Source organism: Neodiprion fabricii, chromosome 6 (assembly GCF_021155785.1).
Source record: "Neodiprion fabricii isolate iyNeoFabr1 chromosome 6, iyNeoFabr1.1, whole genome shotgun sequence".
Lineage (NCBI taxonomy): Eukaryota > Metazoa > Arthropoda > Insecta > Hymenoptera > Diprionidae > Neodiprion > Neodiprion fabricii.
Genome location: NC_060244.1, coordinates 11,428,384 through 11,447,615, shown reverse-complemented (window position 1 = coordinate 11,447,615; position 19,232 = coordinate 11,428,384). Strand labels below are relative to the sequence as shown.

Genomic DNA, 19,232 nt, shown 5'->3' with positions numbered 1-19,232 from the left:
GATAATGGTATGAACCGTTTACCCGTACTACTATAGTATATCGCGTTACAATTACGAAAAAGGAGCGATTTTCGAGGAGTGTGAGGTTTGTAGCACGAGCCGTAAGGGCGAGTGCTGCAATCGCACGAATTAGATATCGCCCATCCGTACGCGTGACACACGCTTTTTTCACGACACCAACGAAGGGAAGTTTTATTTGAGAAACACTGACCTCGTGGGCATCCGCCTCGGACATTCGTAGTGTGTAAAATTTAGGATTTCAGCCAAGCGCATGTGCCAGCGTCGTATTACCGAACCGTCCGGGACTTTACGAATGTTCGACATGTTTCGAAAATCTATCTTCTCAAGCATCTCTTGGATTGCATCTATTTTCGTCATATTATGTATAAAGCATGGGAAAATGTTCATGTTGTGCGGGTGAAAAGTTGAATTTTACACCTAGTTAGCGTTAAGTCGTAAGACGAATGTTTTTCCAAACAGGATTAGTTAGACGCAACGCTTAGCGTATTTTGAATCCCCCAAAAGCACCTCTGGTGCAAAAGCTTTGCGCCAAGTACATGAAACTGGAAGTTATCGATAAAACTTCACTTTGCAACTTCGAAACCACCAAAATGACAATGTACGTTCAAATAAGTACCAACAACAATACAATTCCTGCAAAAAAAAAAAAATGGTCAAATCGTAATCCTCACTGCCAAGTATGTACATAACTTCTTGGCTAAAATAAGGAATCAACACTAAAGATGTAGAATTAGGTACGAAATTAAGTACTCGGGGCTAGTTGTAGTTGGCGGACTTTTTTAGAAGAATACCTTGAAAATTTTATCATTATTGTTTCTTGTGTGCACTACGCAATGACTGTCTCTAACTATACAGCACCTTTGTGCAACTATATTTAGACTACCTTTACAGCAGGGCGATCAATTTATCGTGCTACGGTGAATAATGTCGGCTCACGCGCGTTTGTTTAATTTTTTTGGTGACCGTGGATCCTGACCAGAGCCATCTCTCCTGTGGGAGCGAAAGTTCCCTCTTCTTCGCGTATGTTGGAAGCCGATCGGATCTACGTGCGTACCGTACGGACGCCCAACGCCCGACGGATGCCATTATAATATGAATGGCGTGAATGCCTAACAGGCTTGAAAATAATGCTGTACGTGAGTACTGAGTATCAAAATTGGAAAATGGTAATAAGATGCAACGTCAAAAGATACCGAAGAATTTCAACCAGCGATAAATAACATTTCTTCTCTCGATCACCGACAGATGCCGAAACGTAAGTTCTTTGCTGACACGAAGAAATATTCCCTGGCCATCTCATAACTTCTGATCAACCGTCAATGACTACCCTCGTAGCAAATATCTCTGTGGCGAGGATAAAAATAGGCGATGAACCTGGTTCGTAATTATATATTTGTTCTCAAAGTTAAGATTCAGTTTTTGCCGCACGTATCCAATTACTCCCCATAGTATCACATATATATATATATATATCGGTGCGCACTATTTCATAGTTCGTGATGAATGCTTGAAATTTGTCAGACAAAACAACGATTGTCATCACATTCGAATCTGTACAGACCATTTCGACAATAAACTGTTTAGAAAGAAATTCCTAAGGCCGTTGTTAGTACGAAACACTGTACCAACCATTCGTGAACTTCCTGAAAAAAAATCATCCCAAAAATCACACAGTCAGATATCTGCATGCAGGTATGTAAATTTTGTATTCTTTGCCTCGATCGTGTGTCAATTTGCAACCCCGTTAAATCAGTCTTCAGTCGCAAAATATGGAAATAGGGCGAAAAGGACGAATGGCTCTTGGATCAAGGTTGCATTCAATTTTCCTGGTACTATTTTGAAAAGTCTCACCAATGTTTCTTGTCTCGCTGGGTTGAAAAATTTCACGTCGACCGTAAGTTATCTATACATACCTATACATAACGTACCGTGCTATATACGTTTGTGCATCAATCACCGAACATTCGACCCTGATCAAAAGTATAGAAAAGTAAGAAGATTTCAGAACACTTTCAGATAGACATTGCCGAATAACAGAAGAGACCGTCAGAAATTTTTAAATATAATTGTTAAATTCATATATTTGTCATTTGTATAATCATATATACATACGATTTCAACCTCATTTATAATACATTTCAAATAGACTATATTACAATTATATATCGAATATCTCACGAGAATAAATAATAGTCGAAAAATAAAAATCACAGACGAAGTTGTAGAATGTCGCAAATATCTATTTATGTAAAAAGGTTTGGCGCGAGAAAAAGTAAATTTATACGTATTGGTCTAGTTTTGTCTACTTATCATTTTCTTTTTTTTTTTTTTTGCTTTCCTTATTTTGATAACAGTTTTCCTCTTTTCTTTTTTCGTAAACGTCGACGGATTTGCATATACTGGTTTTATTTAAATCTAAATATTATATATAGTCTTCCTTGAGAGTTGAGACTCGGTTTCGTTTTTATTTATCAATCCCCGCGCTAAATCTTAGGCTCTTTACAAAACTAGAAAAACGTTCAATACTAAAAGCACACGAGCATTAGGTGAAGTTGAGATTAAGTAGACGTACTGCGATATTTTCTTCGTACCTAACCATAAGATTATATATTAAAACTCTCGCTAATTTGCACAAACAAAAGGTACCATAATTTATCAAAAGACAGTCACAGTAAGATATAGGTAAGAAATCGTTGCTCAAGGGAATGCTACTATAGTCAGTTTTCACCGATCGTATTGTATGTCAAAAAACAAAAACAGGAAATATCAGTGTATCGATAAAAATCGAATGATGGCGCTCTTAAGCCTGAGCGAAATACGAGCTACGATTTGATTTTATAAATTGAACGTAAGAATCAGATCAAGAGTTTAGTAGGTCACATTTGTTCAAATAAAATGTATTTTATTCTGAAAGCCATCAGACCTGTCCTCGACATGATTGCCTGTAATACTGGTCGATATAGTTTCACAACTGCCTTCACATTATGTACGTATACTCATTTTTAATCGCTTTCTTATTATTCTATAAATATTACAAAATCTTTGTTCACTGAGTGTAAGTTCAAGTGAATCAGCTGTGCTTACATTACATTCCTCGTTGAACATTTTTCTTACTACAAATTTGAATAAAAACAATCGTACATTTTCGGCAATGGTTTAAAGTATAGAGTAATATTTAACTAGTAACCGCTAGAGTAGATGCGTTATTCATAGTCACTGTGCCATTTATGGCCATCTTGGTCAAATTCTACGTTTATTAATTTGACTTATAATCACTTTAATCACTTGATTCGTGGCTGCAAGTGAGCAAGTTTGGGACCGAAATTTTTAATACTTGATACGTTTTATTCCTTGAAAATTAGGCTTGACGTGAGGCGAAGTACCTGTGTACCATTTGTGGCTATCAACTCAGCTCACACGTAATAAATATGCCATATCTGGATAAACAATGGCCACAACTCGCACTAGCGGGACCACAACTGGAATATTTACCTTACACCGACTTTATATTTCTGAAACTAATTTATGTCATAGCTAAATTTCAAAAGCAACAGCATTCTGGTAATGAAATTATCAAATTTTCACAGAATATATGTATGAAGAATTTCACATATTCTATAATTACCAGAATTCTGCGCAGAATTACCACAGATGAACTTTTTTGCTGTGAGTTATCCGGAGTCCAAATTTAGTTCAACCAAGCATTAATGAGATAATATTTTAATGTGCTTTAATATTTGACCTTTTAGCAAGTAAATTTTCATTTTATAACAAGGTTACGCGAAAAAAATAAAACTATTTCTGAAATTTATCATATGCTTCGGAACAGCCCTGACCTTTTATAAGAAAATAGTAGACCATGTGCACCAAGGAGGCAATAGACTTTATACGATACTCTATGCAGGTAACAAGATTGTGGTACACAACTTTTGTTTGATGGTGGAGTTCGAGAAATAGCTTGTTCTTAGTACTAGGACGTAGAAGTGTAGTTTTGGTACTGCAATGCTCCTTTTTTGTACTGTCGTAAATACGATTACTTTACGTACGCGATACACGTAACGCAGGAAAAAGAGACGAGTAAGTCGTATACTTACATCACATACAAGGGATTCTTATGTGAAAGAAGATGCGATCGAAATATATTCGTGTGCTGATGACCAACTGTCGTTAACTCAGTTGAAAGTAGAGGATGTAGACATTATGTTGATTGTGAACATTTTTTAAAAATAAAATCGTTACAAACATGTAATTTTTTGAATGACATGCCGAGAAAAGAGGTTGTGAAAAAATTACGTGGAATCAATTGTTGAAAATTTCTAAACGCTAAAAGCTAAGAGAGAGACATTCTTCATACAGAGTCGTTCCAATTCAAAAAATAGAAAAACGAAAAATATTTTTGGTTTTCGTGAAAAATGCGAGAAGAGTTTTTCATTTGTTTACTTGCAGAAAGCGGTCGTACGGTTAGATGTACGGTAAAATGTCAAAGGAACGAATTCCTAAAAAATTCAATAACAAAGCGCTTGCAATTTGTCTGAATCAACTCTGATCGCTCCATCAAACGTTACCGCAGATTAACAAAAAAACGTAAGTTCTTAAAACAGCGAACAACTAATGACCGACTAAATTTGAAATCTCAAGTCAACACTGTCTTGAGGCATGAAATATCTTGTTTCATATGTTTTATTGCACATGAATTTTTGTAATTTCCTTCATTCAGGCATTGACATACTCAAAATGAGTTTAACAGTTGAAACTGGTTTTCGGAAGTTACGCGAAAACAGACCTTCTTCGTGGTCTCTTTTCAGGCCAGCTTTCGCAGCAAAGGTATTCACGATACTCTTAGCGTCTTTTTTATGAAATATTCTTTGTTCTACAAAACTCGCCTTTTACATTCTTGCTCTAACTGTGGCCAATTTTTGTAGTGTTCGCACTAAAACTGTCCGCGGAGCAGAAAAATGGCCGTTTTTTCAATGTGTTTAATTTTTATTTACAAACGTGCTAAGTTACAATTCCAAAAACTGAGATCCTTATTATACACAGCGTCTCGAAATTTATCCGTATTTTTTCATGCAGTCTAAAATCATTGTCATTTCAGGCCCAACGTATTAATTATTTGGCATGGCATGTAAGAAATCAATTAGGTAACCGGTAACTTTACATCACTCAATCCGGGTACATCCATATAAAGATGACGATGACGTACGAGATATGTGCGGATTTCGTCTTTTGTTATTTCGATATACACCGACATAATAGATATATACGGTTCAATACAGTTTCAATTCGTACGTTTACAGGTATCATTTTTGATACAACATCTTCATCAAGCTCTGATCGCAGGCTTGAAGATTCCTTCGCGGTATGCATAAGGTTCTCTTAACAACTCATCAATCTGTTCATTCAAGCTACACGGAACAGTGCTTGAATATACCAGCATCTTAACACGTCCGCATGGCCTTTGAGGCGTTTGAATCATTATGGGTTTGTGTACATTTTTGATACGCTGCGCTTATTGGACGTAGCTCCGCAATTTGTTACCGCGCACATTTACTCCGGCATTACAAGTGTAACGTGAGCTTATCCTGTGCTAAAGTATGATCCGCATACTGTTTGGTGATCATGGATGCACTCATCAGAGTATAACTACTTCTTGCTTTTCGTCGATGGTGTTGCATACCCGACGGTAACAAACAAATAACTGTTATCTGAACACTTTGTATCCGAGGTTTAGAAAATCTTATCTGTACGCGACAAGTGTAAGCGATTGGAACTATACACACGCGTCTGAGATAAAGAAGAAAGTATAGTAAATTCTTGGGCATTACACGAACAGCGGGGCTAGTACGTAGTTTTTTGAATGACTGTACCGTGATTGCCGCGACTAACTGTGACAGTTACTGTAAAGGACCCACATCAAATCGTGTGACCTGTGCATCGGAAGAGTCCGTGAAGTGTTCCTCATCTCAAATATTGTACCATCAGTGAAAATTATTCATCTTATAATTCGGGATGGACGAAGAGCTCAAAAATATTGCGGTACAACTGTTCGAAATTGACGCATTAAGGTTTGGCAACTTCGAAACACACGCAGCTGGTATTCTGACACCTGTATGGTTTGATCTGCGAGTGATTATATCACATCCGCAATTGATGGTAAGTTTTCCTGATGTTTTCGCATTATTCAACTTTTATCAACGCGCCTTCACTTGAGGTGGTTTTTCCGCTAGCCAACTAACTTACAGGATAGCTCATTCACTACAGATAGCTTGGTTAAAAAGTAGCGTAGGTTATAATATGTATATGAAATTTCAAGGTCATTTATTGGGTAAGTCCGAGAAATAATCGATCTAGAAAAATTAAGGAAACGCATTTTGTAACACGGTAGTTATTCTCGATCAGTCACTCACAAAATTGTAATCCAGTAGTTGTGACGTTAAACGATTTAGTAATTGCGCAATAAACAGGATATATTCTGTACTTTGAAATATTAGGGTTCTATTTATAGGTTACAAAAAATATACGGGTAACCTGAACTTCTGGAGAACTATTCAATGGATAAAGCGAGGCAAAAGTAAAACCTACACAAAACGCGAGTCTAGTCGTGAACGCGTAGATATTGGCCACGTCGCTTTGCCTAAGGCTTGTGCACGATCAACGTCGCGCGAGATTTGAAATTTACTGGTAATGTTATATCATGTGTTCTTCACATTTTGTTTTCTCATATTGCAGGTATACGTCAACGTAAAAAAAGAATTATTCATACACTTTCGGCAAGTAAATCAGTCAGCGAACCTCACAAAAGTATACTATGTAGAGAAAAAACGATCCGATGTTTAGTCAGAGCGAGAAGGTAGCGCATTGCTGCTGCAGTTCTCATTTATTATATCAGTAACGTATCAACGCACATGTAATTTTTTTCTAATTTCATTGTTAATTAGTGAAATATTATGGATACCACATTTCTAATTTATATTTATATTATTTGGGTGAAAATTGAGAGAGACATCGCTCTCGTGTTTGACACTCACTATTAATACTTTCCTCAGCGAAGAAACCACCTTGAGTATTCATGTGCATTACGTTATGGGTTTTTATGATGAACAGATTTGGCGCTAAATTGGCATTTGACATTTTATTTAATGAGAGGTTTGCATTGTGATTTCGCTTGTACTAAATCTTCAATTTTATCGTTCTCTCATAAAATTTCTACACGGTCTTATGTTGGAATCAACTTATATTGTACGTACACGTATACACTTAAAACTGGTTTAAAATTTGCTTGAAATCAAAAATTGCCCATACGGCCTATTCAAATGAATGTACGTTGCTTATAATCACTCAAAGGTGACACAAATGAAAGTGTCCAATCATTTTTGACATGAAATAAATAGAAGTTTCTGGAAGAAGAAATGCAGTGTGATATTTTTAGTCCAAGCTTTGTGCTATAAAGTTGCATTATTATACTGATTCTGATTCCTAATAAAATATTGTGAAATGAATTATAGCAATCACTATGTCAGAAGTATTAACATTTCGTGAGCGCTAGAAATTATCATGAAATTCAATTGCAAATACATGCGAATTTCCGTTAAACTTTATGTAAACCTTACAGAAGTCTGTGTCTAGTACTTTGTGGAAGTTTGCTGGAAAAAACAGTAAGGATGTTTCCAAAATCTGTGGCGTTCCGTATACAGCATTACCAATCGCGACACTGATATCCGTCGAAGCAGACGTCCCGATGTTGATGAAACGAAAAGAAGCCAAGGCCTACGGAACGAAAAAGTTAATCGAAGGCCAATTCAGCAAAGGTGATACTTGCATTATCATTGAAGATGTTGTGGTGACTGGAATTAGTGTTTTGAGAACTGCCAAGGATTTAATAGACGAGGGATTGAAGGTAGAGGAAACTTTAGTAATTTTGGACAGAGAACAAGGAGGGCGGAAAAATCTTGAGGAAAACGGTATTCAAATGAAGAGCCTATTTACCCTCACTGGACTTATGGAATGTCTTGTGGAAGCTGGTAAAATCACACCAATTATGGTACAAGACGTCAAAGATTATATGCAGCGGGATCAAGAAATGCTGGATAATTATATAAAAGGTATTATTATTATACATTTCTTTTCACATTTGAATTATTAAGGATTGTAATTCAGCATCAAAAATAACTAATACACCGTGATGTCAACAAATAAATAATAAAGCGCGAATGCAGAAACCGGTGAAAAAAAAAGAGACTAGTTAATCCCATTTCAAAAGATTCTGAATTCACAATATTGAAAAGTAGTTAACTATCGGTTTAAATTAATTCTTTCGAACTCGTTCGCATCTGCAATTTGGAAAAATGTATTTACCAAACTGCAAGTTTGATTGCTACAGGAATTCGCTAATTGCATGACCATTTTGAGAAATTTTGTTAATACATTATTTTTCTTTCCCTTTCCAGAAAAATCGCCGAGACTGAATATATCGTAATTGAAGACAGATTTCACGACGACGCAAGACTGTCAAATGTTTAATTTATCTTGCGGTTTGTCCGACGTGATACGATGCTAACCCCTTGCGTGTACACTCGTTTTCCAATTCATTTGAATTACATATCCGGGTGGCACGAATTCCGGCTGTAGTGCGTGCGAAGAATATTAGGACTAAAACTACTTTTAGTGCCCTACAATACTGGATGGCCAAAAGCAATACGTGTACAATTGTGAAATTGAAAATACAAATGAAAAATTTCAAAAAGCTTTGAAAGTCCTCGTCCTGTTACCAGATCTTCAAGGCAAGACGCTTTGTTTCGACCGAACTCATCCTTTCCTTTCCCATGTCCGCACGTGCCTTCTACCCCGTCTGATACCCGGAATCTCTACCTCTACCAGCAAGCCGCGGCAAGTTTAGGCGCGATCGCGGGGGTGGATCGTCGTTAATCGCGAAAGATGGCGCTGATCGTTGGATGAATAGCGATAAATAACCGGGAATTTAGGATCGGACTCTCAGTCTGATCGAGTCTACGGTAACGATAACATCGCCGCGGATCATCTTAGGTATTCTCATTTTCCCATCTCTCAGTTGAGTCTCTGTTCCTATCCTCTCCAATTAAAAACAGCAGGTTCACGCCTTCAGGCCTCTGAATCTCACGGCAGTTCTCCACGTGCGAGACAAAACCAGTGATTGTGACCACTCTTGACACGACTTTATTACTATATAATAAGGGGTTTTTATGCCTCAGCGGCTTTTCCCCTGCGAGCCAATAAATTGCAATAATTTTCGTGGATCAATCGAGTGTTTTGATTACTTTATTTCGGCCCATATCTCATCCTTCAATCCTCATTTTTTTACCATAGAATCACGGAAGCCTTACATGTTGGAAAGTTTTTCGACTCTACACGCTTCCTTCGCTGCTGTTCAATTTGATATTGATTATACTCATATTTTAATTCATGACTAGTAATTTCTACATATGACATACAATCGAATAGAATTATTTCTAAACTGGGGCGTGAAAAATTTCGCAAATCATCATAACAAGTCAAGAACTTCGACTACTACCGATTGTTACAACGTTATAATTGAGTAATTACGTCCCTTTATTGGCACTCGCGAAATTGAATGCTAAACTTGAAGAACTGTTCACCTCACTTGTTCAGCGATTTGAGTAATGGAATATCAAGGCGTAATTAGATTTTCGTATCAATTGGCATGGTTGAGAGTTAATTTAGAGTGTTCGATTCTCAGACAAGAGGTTGTAATGCAATATGTTGATACACGTATTAAGGGGTGGCTTTCCAGACAGCTCTATAGGGGAGGGGCGGGCAAAGTAGGCCTATTATGGAAATAATGATAGGAGTTGAAATTTTAATCGTTGAATCTTCTGATTTCAACCGAGAAACGAAAACCTAACCGACGGCGAGCGTCAATCGCAAAATTGGAAAATTACGGGCCGAGTGGTCCCCCTCGAAAATTTTTCAATTTTCCTCAAAATTAACAAAGATTACAAAGAGCATAGTCGAGTAAGCATGCGAAAAGTGCCCTTTCTCGAAACGGATTCTGCGGGTGACCAACTGTTTTCTGTTCGTAAATGACTGACCCATACCAAATTTTAGCCTTCTAACTTCATTTAGCTCGAAGTCATCGCAAAGAACGTGGTTTCTGTTCTTTCGCGATAACTCCGCCTTTTCTACCCAAACAATGTTTAAAAAAATCACAGGTCGAGCAGACGTATGTGCATATATCGAGGACTTTGTCAGATTTTTCGGCAGCAGCCTCGAGCTTACAAAAATTGATGAACGTCTCGTTCACTGGTTTCTCGTGGATTTTGAAGAGGCTCTACCGTATTTTTTTCACAGCATCAAAATCTGCTTTCATGTGATTTTCCAAAAATTTTTAAGCTTTTTCCAAATGGTGCGTCATTGTCAAAAAAATCAAAAAGTGACGTGTCAAAAGTGCCCTTTCATCAAATGATTCACGGACGTAGTTTTGTTGCGAAGCAAGTGATTTACATATTTTTCCACGTATTTTGATCACCTTCCCCTTTGAAAATCAAAATCACATATCATTGCCAAGTACATGTCTGCTAATTTACTATGAAAACGTGATTGAAACTTGAAACTTTCCAAGCGAGATGTAAGCAATGCATGCTCTGTGTGCTTTTGACGGCTAACTGTAGGTTTGGTACCAAACCCTACCGCCATTGCGTGATTGCAAGTAAAGGGTGGACAGCTGCTACCTAATGGAATTGAAAATCCAGAAAGAAAAAAAATTAAATTAATAAGAGATACGCGGTGGGCCGCCAAATTAGATTTTTTTGAAAACTATAAGGGGACGAGCGATGAAAAGAGTGAAGCAATTAAGAGCTCTTCATATCTTTTTCGTTCAGTCGAAAAAAATTTTTTGACTTTCCGTCATTAAACTTTGAAAAAGGGCAGTTTTGTTTTTATCGCTTTTCTCGTAAACTCTGTTGATTCTTAAGCAACTAAACGAATTACAGAGTTATTAGGGGCAATTAAGGGCCAGGTGTTTTTTTTAAATTCGCACGTCACGGACCAACTTCACATTATTCCTGGGCTAACTGAATGATCTTATACGGGCATTACTCACGGCATTAGTATAATGTACGATATAAAAGTGAAGTAGATTATCATGGGAACTGTATGTGTCTATACGAGTCCAAGAACTATGGTATGAGCATGGTGTGTGAATAAGGTGAAGAACTCTGATGGTAAGCTGTACGTCCTGCACGTCAATAACTTGCAATGCAAGGAAAGCGGTGCTATAGTTACCGGCTGAGACGTAAGCATCGGTATCGGTATTTCACTACCAACGCTTCCGTTCGTCACAAGCTTTGCCTGGGTTGACTGCGTTAGCAATCTTTGGCTAATGATTTCACCAAAAATATGTACATCCTATATTTGCCATATAAATAAACGAGGTGGTGCTGATAGGAAAATAAATTTCACTCAATCCTTGATGAGTAATTAAAAAAAGTGCGACACGGGTAATTTCAGTCGGTCAAGGAGGAATGCATAAACATCTCTTGCGAATCGTCGAAGAATTCTGAAATTCCGAGCAAAGCGTTATTTAAAAATGGCGTCGAACGACGCTTGCAGCTAACCCTTCCTGCCATATTTCATCAAATTTCATGGTCCACAACGGCTCAATTCAATGTACTTAGTGTAGGATTACTTCTTCATTTACAACCGAGGGCAAATCGTTCCGTTCACGTTCCAAGAAAAGAGTGATTAAGCGGAGGAGCTTGTGACGTGTCATTGTACCTGTACATCGAATGTCGACCCACGTTCATTATTTGTTCATTTAATTTGGTTAATTGGCAGTCTACTCCTTCTAAACGGAGACTCTCGTCCATAGAGTCTGAATCTCTCGACACGAACATGGGTAAGTTTTATCTTCTAATCTATAATCTCAATCCTCTTCGCGCTGATAACGTTAGGTTTTGAAAGGGGGGTGTGGCTACTGCCATATTTTGTTTTCACTTCACGCTTCAAAGGATGACAATAAAACCATAACTTTGAATATAAAATACCTTTTATAGCGATCGATCCATTTTACTCATCATTTGCTTCCTACTTCAATATCCCTACCAAATTTTCTCGACATATAAATTCTTCTCCACAATCTAATCTGGAATCTACGTTGCTATGTAGTTTGATTAGTCATCAGATAATCACTCGCGTTGATTGAAGTAAGCGCTGGTCTGGTCTCTTTGTGAAACTTGATTCGGTAGTGTTGAAGAATATTGAGCTATGGCTCAGCAGTGGAGACGCAATAGAGGCACCGAAGAAGCCTCTGTTGCAGTGCCCCTGAATAAAAAGAGATTTAATAGTGCAATTAGTTTGGACAGGTATTCTGACCATAACGTTCACGATCGCTATGAGATCAACGATGAAACGAGTGAGTTACCACCTCCCTTTCCAGAAATATGAAAATAATTTTTCAATGTAACATTTTTATACTACGTATGCAAAATTGGACCCCAATCGGTCAACAATATTTCCCAGATATAACAATTCTTTTACATAAAAACCGAGATGAAAACGAAGTATTGGTCATGTAATATAGTTGTTTTGAGTGTGATCCTTATAATTCCTTTGGTATGAAACCCTTTAAAATATCCTTGCTTGGCTAAATTCAGTCATTAGAAAGGCATTTTCGTAAAAATAATTTATTTGCTGTTTAAAATTAAACATTACAGATATAGTGACAGAAGCATGCATCTTCTTAAGAAAGTAATCGTCGTTTTTTCACTATTCAAGATGCTACTGCATGTTGTACCTTTCTTTTTCAAGATGGTATTATTTTGAAATATATATATATTTTATTTATTATTTTGATTCAGCAATAGTCAAACAATATATATACATACAATAGAATGTCTGACTATTGCTGAATAAAAATAATAAGTAATTCAAACCTGTTGAATACCAAAATACAAAAACAAAAGGCAACCGAAATAGTATTATTTAGGGATTTTCAAGGTAGACTAGAATTAATCTATTGGCAAAATACGTTATTCAACTCGTTATTTATTGTATTCATGGATTCGAATTTGATTCCATAATCACTCAACCCTTTTATCATTTTAAATTCTGAGTGGCCGTTAGTGATCCATTCATCACGCAGCTAATTTTCAAATTTAACTGATTTCCTGCTAATCCAAATTTTGGTGAGGCTATTTGTTTAAAAACGGGATCAGTAAAATACGAAAGATGCTGCATGTAAATTTCTTTATATTCTTTCACAGGAAACATGTGCAACGACATAATGGCCAGAGTGCCATACGCCACTCTGATAGCAACGATCATGTGTTGTCTTGGAGTGGGAATATTTTGTGGTACTATGTACCGCGGCGCCACACTTGCCTCCTTGATGTTAGACCAGGTAATTCTGTCTTTCCCTCACTATCATCTTACAGTTCAAATAAATTATGTGTAACTAATATGCTCATCATTTAATTATGCAGGTGTTTCACCAGCGACTTGTTTGGCTTGAAGCAGTGCAGCTCATTTTTGCTATAGTAGGAGCGAGCATGGCAGCTCTTGGATTCATGATACTATGCGTCGGATGCCTTGCAACCGGTGCAACAAGGCACAGAGTATATCGAGCTTGGAGGTCTAGAGTTGGTGGAAGGATTTCTTGCGCAGTTGTAAGTTTGAGTCACTAAGTTCATTTTCGGTTTCATGAGATCATTTCTGTTACTTAATTCTAGTTATTTTCTACAACAGTCGATATTTCAATTTAAGTGCAAAATTAAACAGGAGGTAAATCTGTTTGAGTGTCTTCATCACTATAATACGGAAAATCCTCAAATTACTAGCCGCCTGTTTGAAAATGTGGAAGAACTTTGAACACGACATTGGATGATTAATTTTTTTCCGTTTCCTCACTTCCCGCTTCACAGTGTCAGCACAACCGAAAGCCTTGTCTATACATTGCATTAAAAATTATATTTTTACATTTTCCTAAAACAAGTGTTGATTACTTTTCAGTTTATGACAATCACTTACATTCTACAACTTGGCTGGCTGCTTATATTCGCCTTTCTCGTGATTACAACTTTGATCTTCAGTATATTTTGGGGGATGTGCAGCCACCCTAGAGTTCAATCGCTTGATCAATGTATAGATTTCACACAGTTCGGTAAGTCTTCAATTTCCTTTCTAGAATAGCACGTCAGATACCTAGATCAACAATATTTGCTTCATCAAACAGATTTCCGAATTATGTCGAATATTTACATTCAAATAATAACCATCTCTATTCCTGCAGATTTTCTATTTCCGAATAATACGCGAGTGGAAGATATGAAGGTGTGCGGGTCGCAAGAAGTCAAACTATTTTGCAAGGATTACGTGGAAAAGGCAGAAGTAATGTTTATCCTGGCAACAGTCGCTTCCCTCCTCGTTGTTCTCAGTCTGATTCATTATTTGATGTGCCTTTCGGCGAACTACGCACACATCCGAGATCACGAGAAATTCCAAGAATTACAAGAACTCCAATACCTGCAAGATCCGGACATAGATTCGCCACAGCCACCACTTGGCTCAGCTCATGCAAAAAATAGATACTAGGATACGGCCCGCGGGATCTATGCCACTCATCCGTTATGATCTTCGCGTATAAAGTGCGAATTCACAACTTTGATCATTTCTTTAACATGTCCGTCCGAGCGCCTTCAATATTGTCTCCTGTCCTTAGATTTATGATTAATATTAACAGTTCTTGCTCACTGACAATCCCATCGATTCGCTGGTCACAGATCTCGCGGGAAAATGGTACTATGCCGTCCATTATTTCTTGTAAAGTATAATGCAATCTAATATCATTGGTTTTCTATCTTATAAGAGTGGAGAAAACTCACAATGCGGGTTGCTAAATCTTGCAGCAGTTTTTAGGGTCTAAAACATATCTTAGTAGATTAATTATTATATCTTAAAGTTTATGTGGTTATTTTAAAGGACTGACGATGGTGTTGTTCAAGTGTAAAACATTGCACGTTCCACGTCGCGCTGACCATCGGTGGTTAAACACAAATCTCATTACGGTTTGTCTTGTCTAATCAAATATTCATTATGCTATATCAACGTATTTGCGTATGCATACACGGTATAGATCAGTCACCATTTTTTATAACGAAAATATAAGATTGTTATTACTATTTTTATATTATGTATCTATCCGTAATCGGAATTATTGACTAAGAGCAAGATGTCAAGGCAAACTTATTTAATCTTAATATCAATATCGAGTATTGTGCGCAATACCAAGTACTGTACCAGTGCAAATATATGTGTTCGAGCAATTATTTATACTTATGTAAACGACATTCCGAAATGGTACACATCAATATTAAACTTTAATGTATTAGGCGAATAAGTATTATAAACATATGTCCAAACATTTATGAGTGTATTACTAAGTAATCATTGTTCCGAGATTTTTTATAAGTGATATACCTGTTTAAGTATATACACGACATATTTTATACAAATGGCGAATAAAAATTAAACAAAACAGTGACGATCAAGTTCCAATATTATGATCATTAGATTTTAGACCCTTTTAGCCGCGTTTCATTAACATTACATTGATTCATTTATAAATGAACAAATTAAGCAGCTGAACGATGTAAAGCCTATCTGTGATTGCAAATAGACAATTTATCACGCAGACCAATTGATTAATCGCAATAGTGAGCACGATAAGAAAAATCCTTGAGAAGTTGGAATAGCATGGAGGCATGTATCTGTAAGTTTTACACCTTGCCACGACGTATATCTGCAATGACGCCTCCTATTATAAAGAACCAAAAAACTAAGTGAGTATTTCGTCGAAGATTCGATATGACCATTCTTTGTGAACTGCGCCACCTGCAAAATCTTTTCGGTAATTTTTCGAAGTTTCTTAAATAATATTTCTATTCGAGAATAACTTGTATGATTTTTTTTCAAGACATGAAAACGTATTTTCGCTATTTTTTAATATTCCCAAAATGGTCTGTTTCCCAGATCACTTTTTGAGAAATTCACATAACACGTAAAACGTGGACCGTATAAAAAATATGAATTCAAAAAAGTTCCAAGCTATCAAAAATTGCCGATAATTATTTTGCATCATCAAAGACACACATTCGAATTTCGTCCCAAATTTTACTAATATTATGCAGAACTTGGGGGAATTAAGTTTGTGAGATAGCCGCCATGAAACTTCATGCGTAAGAGAATGAAATAAATGCATTTACCTATACGCAAAAGTTAATCGACTCTTTCAATACTTCGAAAACGTGCAAAATTGTGTTTGAATAGACAGCCTTTTCTTTTTCGAACTGTTTGGAGAGTTGAATGATTTGTGCAACTACGCTTTTGTTTCATGTTTTAACTTCGTAATTATAGCTGTATACTGCTAATTCAAAAATTTTATTCACAGTTCGAGATAAATTTCGTACAAATTTCCAAGCTGATCATACGTACGTTATTCACCGAAAAAATATAATGGGCAACTTTTCGCCATCGTAACGATTGGTCCGACGTGGAAATCCAAAAAGTTTTTATTCATTATGAATTCATCTACGTCAAGATTTCTTTTTGAATTGAATTTATAACACTATCCCGTCATCATTGTGATAAGAATATGTTTTGCAAATAACTAGATTTTCGTGAATAACTTTGTCAAGCATTTTTGAGAGAAACATGAAGGGTTACTTTTTACATAACAAATGTCTCCATCATTCCAAATTGGTGGATTTTATTTTGAATGCTTGAAGCACATGATTTAATTTTTGTTTCAGTCTCTACCCTCTGTGAAATAACAATATATCTTAGAAAAAAATCTTATTAGTTTAATGAAATTCCCTGGTATTTTGTGGCATCTTTTATCAAAACCCTTCTCTCGATTGTACGCCAGGATTCTGACTGTCATGAAATTTGTGCTTACTTACAACATGGTACAAATTTTGGAACGTAAGTCGTCCAATCTGTTTGATGTAACTTATATGATACTTGATTTAAGTAAAATTCAAATGAATTCAATACGTATATGAGAACTACGCGTTTTTAACAAATTCAATTAAATGAAGATTCGGGGTAGCGAATCACCGCCAAGTTACCTTTATCTCGAGGTAATTTATCATATCTCAGTCACAGAAAAGTGTAGAGTTACCAGGAAAGATATCTATGCCGAGAAGGACGTCAAAATATCGTTTGTTTATTTGTGCTAATAATAAATGGGTTCATATTAAATATATAATGTTTTTGGTAAAACCTGAATTCTGTAAACACAAAAATATTCATTGATAATTAGAATTTTGGAAAAATGACCAATGAAATTTTACATAAAGTACCCGTATTACCGCAAGAAGTTTCGCGTAAAGCACAAGTATTACGCATCGTATAAATAAAATTAAAGTGAAAAGTATTCATTGGCATTTCAAAACTTTGCGAAAAGTTTATAAGATTAATCATTTTCTTTGGCTCGATTCATTATTTAGCATATTCACTCCATTCGCACGTAGGATAGTCAAGTCTTATCACAGAAGCTTTTTTTTTTTACAGATCGAATCTGAGAAGACCAAGAGGAAGTCATGCTTCAGGTGAATGGGTTTAGCTTCCACGCCGATGACTAGAAAGATCTAGTGTAAGAACAGACTCGAGCCTAGTCATTGTCAGGAATAGGCACTTGAACCTGCATCTTAGCGAGTTCTCAAGGAGATTGAAGTACCTACCTTCTTTCAAGGTGGAGTGGATATATTCAAGAGCTGTTCTCGTATCGCGATTTCCGATACATTCTTTCGCGAGGTCTTACGCAACGATGGGACATTAACTTTTGAATGTGCTGAATGCTGATGTTATATCGAGATCTATATTCTCTTATTTTTGTCGGTCAAGTAATTTGTTGGCCATACCTATTTCGTGACATAAGTGAATTAAAAGTAGAGCGTATTTTCAAAATCTTTGGTACATTACATCAATTACTTATTACATTTAAATATTTGGTGGGAAACATATACAAAAGAAGTTTCTTGGACCACCATAGTTGGCAGACAACTTGAAACCATGGTGTAGAATTAAAATGGCCGTTAATGGTACACTTTCAATTCCATTTCGACTCTATGATCAATTGCAATACTTACCAATTATCGAACGTTGATTCGCACAAAACGTCATCATGGTACATTCTGTATTAAAAAACATTGATTTATCAAGCAATATCAATCATATTTTTTCTCATTTTTCAGTTTGTTTTGTTTATACTGCACATTATCTTACACGATGTTCTTTTATCACGGCGAATAAAGATATGCATATTACAAAATTGTCATACAAATATTCATTTTCCTTATTATTTTATACCAAAATCATAATATTTTTCTCGACTGTTGTATCGTTGTTGCAACATTGAATGAAGTGCAGAATATAATACGTAAATTTTCAAAAATTTGCAAGATTGGAGTTGGACAGTTTCTGTTAGCGTACCAAATCTTGATATACTTCAATATCTGGTCAAATATCATTCTCGCAGATCATATTGTCAAGAATATTACTATGATACGTGTACTGAGTATTGCATTGGTTATTTCACCACCATTTAGAGATTTGAACTAAGCTTCAAATGTGTACATAAACACACTATTCATTGCATTATGTAAGAAGTTTCACGGATACCCAGGTAGGTGCCTGTAATAAACTAAAAATAAATTTCGAAATCTAGATTTTTGCGATTTATCAGTTTTGAACCTTTGCGCAAAACAACGTTACTTGGACTAATAAGTATAAAATAATAGCTACGTACATAAATTTGAATAAGAATTATTCTCTGTTTATTAAACGTTATTTCGCATATATGTGTATCCTAGAAGATCTCAAATTCTCAATTCAAAAAAGAATTCTTCTTGTTATATATTCCACAATTGAAAAACGGTCAAGTATATTTTTTGCATTTAGAACAATAAGTTATACAAACCTATAGGTATACTTGTATTATGTAGAACGAATTACAAATGTTTTGTCATTCAAGTTATTTATGCAAGTCATCAGAAATGGGTCAGAGTTACCTTTATACCCTGTAAACAAAGCTATATCTATCAATTCTATTATTCAAATACTTGAAATAGTAGTCAATATTGAAAAGAATTGCTTTCGCATCACTTGACCGAATTCTTTCGAAATCGTTTCTACTTGGACTCTACTCCGTTTTTCATCGT

General features: G+C 36.1%; 2 protein-coding genes across 3 annotated transcripts; both read left to right on the top strand.

Moving 5' to 3' along the window:
- Positions 1–5,811: 5,811 nt before the first annotated feature.
- LOC124185391 (uridine 5'-monophosphate synthase-like) lies at positions 5,812–9,183 on the top strand. The gene is made up of 3 exons (XM_046576107.1): positions 5,812–6,174; positions 7,634–8,123; positions 8,469–9,183. The coding sequence occupies exons 1-3, from the start codon at positions 6,031–6,033 to the stop codon at positions 8,495–8,497; spliced, it is 663 nt and encodes a 220-aa protein (XP_046432063.1). The 5' UTR covers positions 5,812–6,030; the 3' UTR covers positions 8,498–9,183.
- Positions 9,184–11,381: 2,198 nt separating this feature from the next.
- LOC124185387 (neuronal membrane glycoprotein M6-b) lies at positions 11,382–15,553 on the top strand. Of its 2 annotated transcripts, none has more exons than XM_046576104.1 (5): positions 11,382–11,911; positions 13,278–13,414; positions 13,497–13,679; positions 14,023–14,173; positions 14,303–15,553. In XM_046576104.1, exons 1-5 carry the CDS (start codon positions 11,908–11,910, stop codon positions 14,602–14,604), a joined length of 777 nt encoding a protein of 258 aa, XP_046432060.1. In that variant the 5' UTR covers positions 11,382–11,907; the 3' UTR covers positions 14,605–15,553. The 2 variants fall into 2 exon arrangements, with proteins under 2 accessions (XP_046432060.1, XP_046432059.1); XM_046576103.1 differs by lacking the exon at positions 11,382–11,911 and adding an exon at positions 11,969–12,427.
- Positions 15,554–19,232: the final 3,679 nt, after the last annotated feature.

Coding starts and splice junctions, on each gene's coding strand:
- LOC124185391 (XM_046576107.1), top strand. CDS start 6,031: ATGGACGAAGAGCTCAAAAATATTGCGGTACAACTGTTCGAAATTGAC. Junction 6,175..7,633: donor TATCACATCCGCAATTGATG/GTAAGTTTTCCT, acceptor TAAACCTTACAG/AAGTCTGTGTCTAGTACTTT. Junction 8,124..8,468: donor GCTGGATAATTATATAAAAG/GTATTATTATTA, acceptor TTCCCTTTCCAG/AAAAATCGCCGAGACTGAAT.
- LOC124185387 (XM_046576103.1), top strand. CDS start 12,280: ATGGCTCAGCAGTGGAGACGCAATAGAGGCACCGAAGAAGCCTCTGTT. Junction 12,428..13,277: donor TGAGATCAACGATGAAACGA/GTGAGTTACCAC, acceptor ATTCTTTCACAG/GAAACATGTGCAACGACATA. Junction 13,680..14,022: donor GAAGGATTTCTTGCGCAGTT/GTAAGTTTGAGT, acceptor ATTACTTTTCAG/TTTATGACAATCACTTACAT.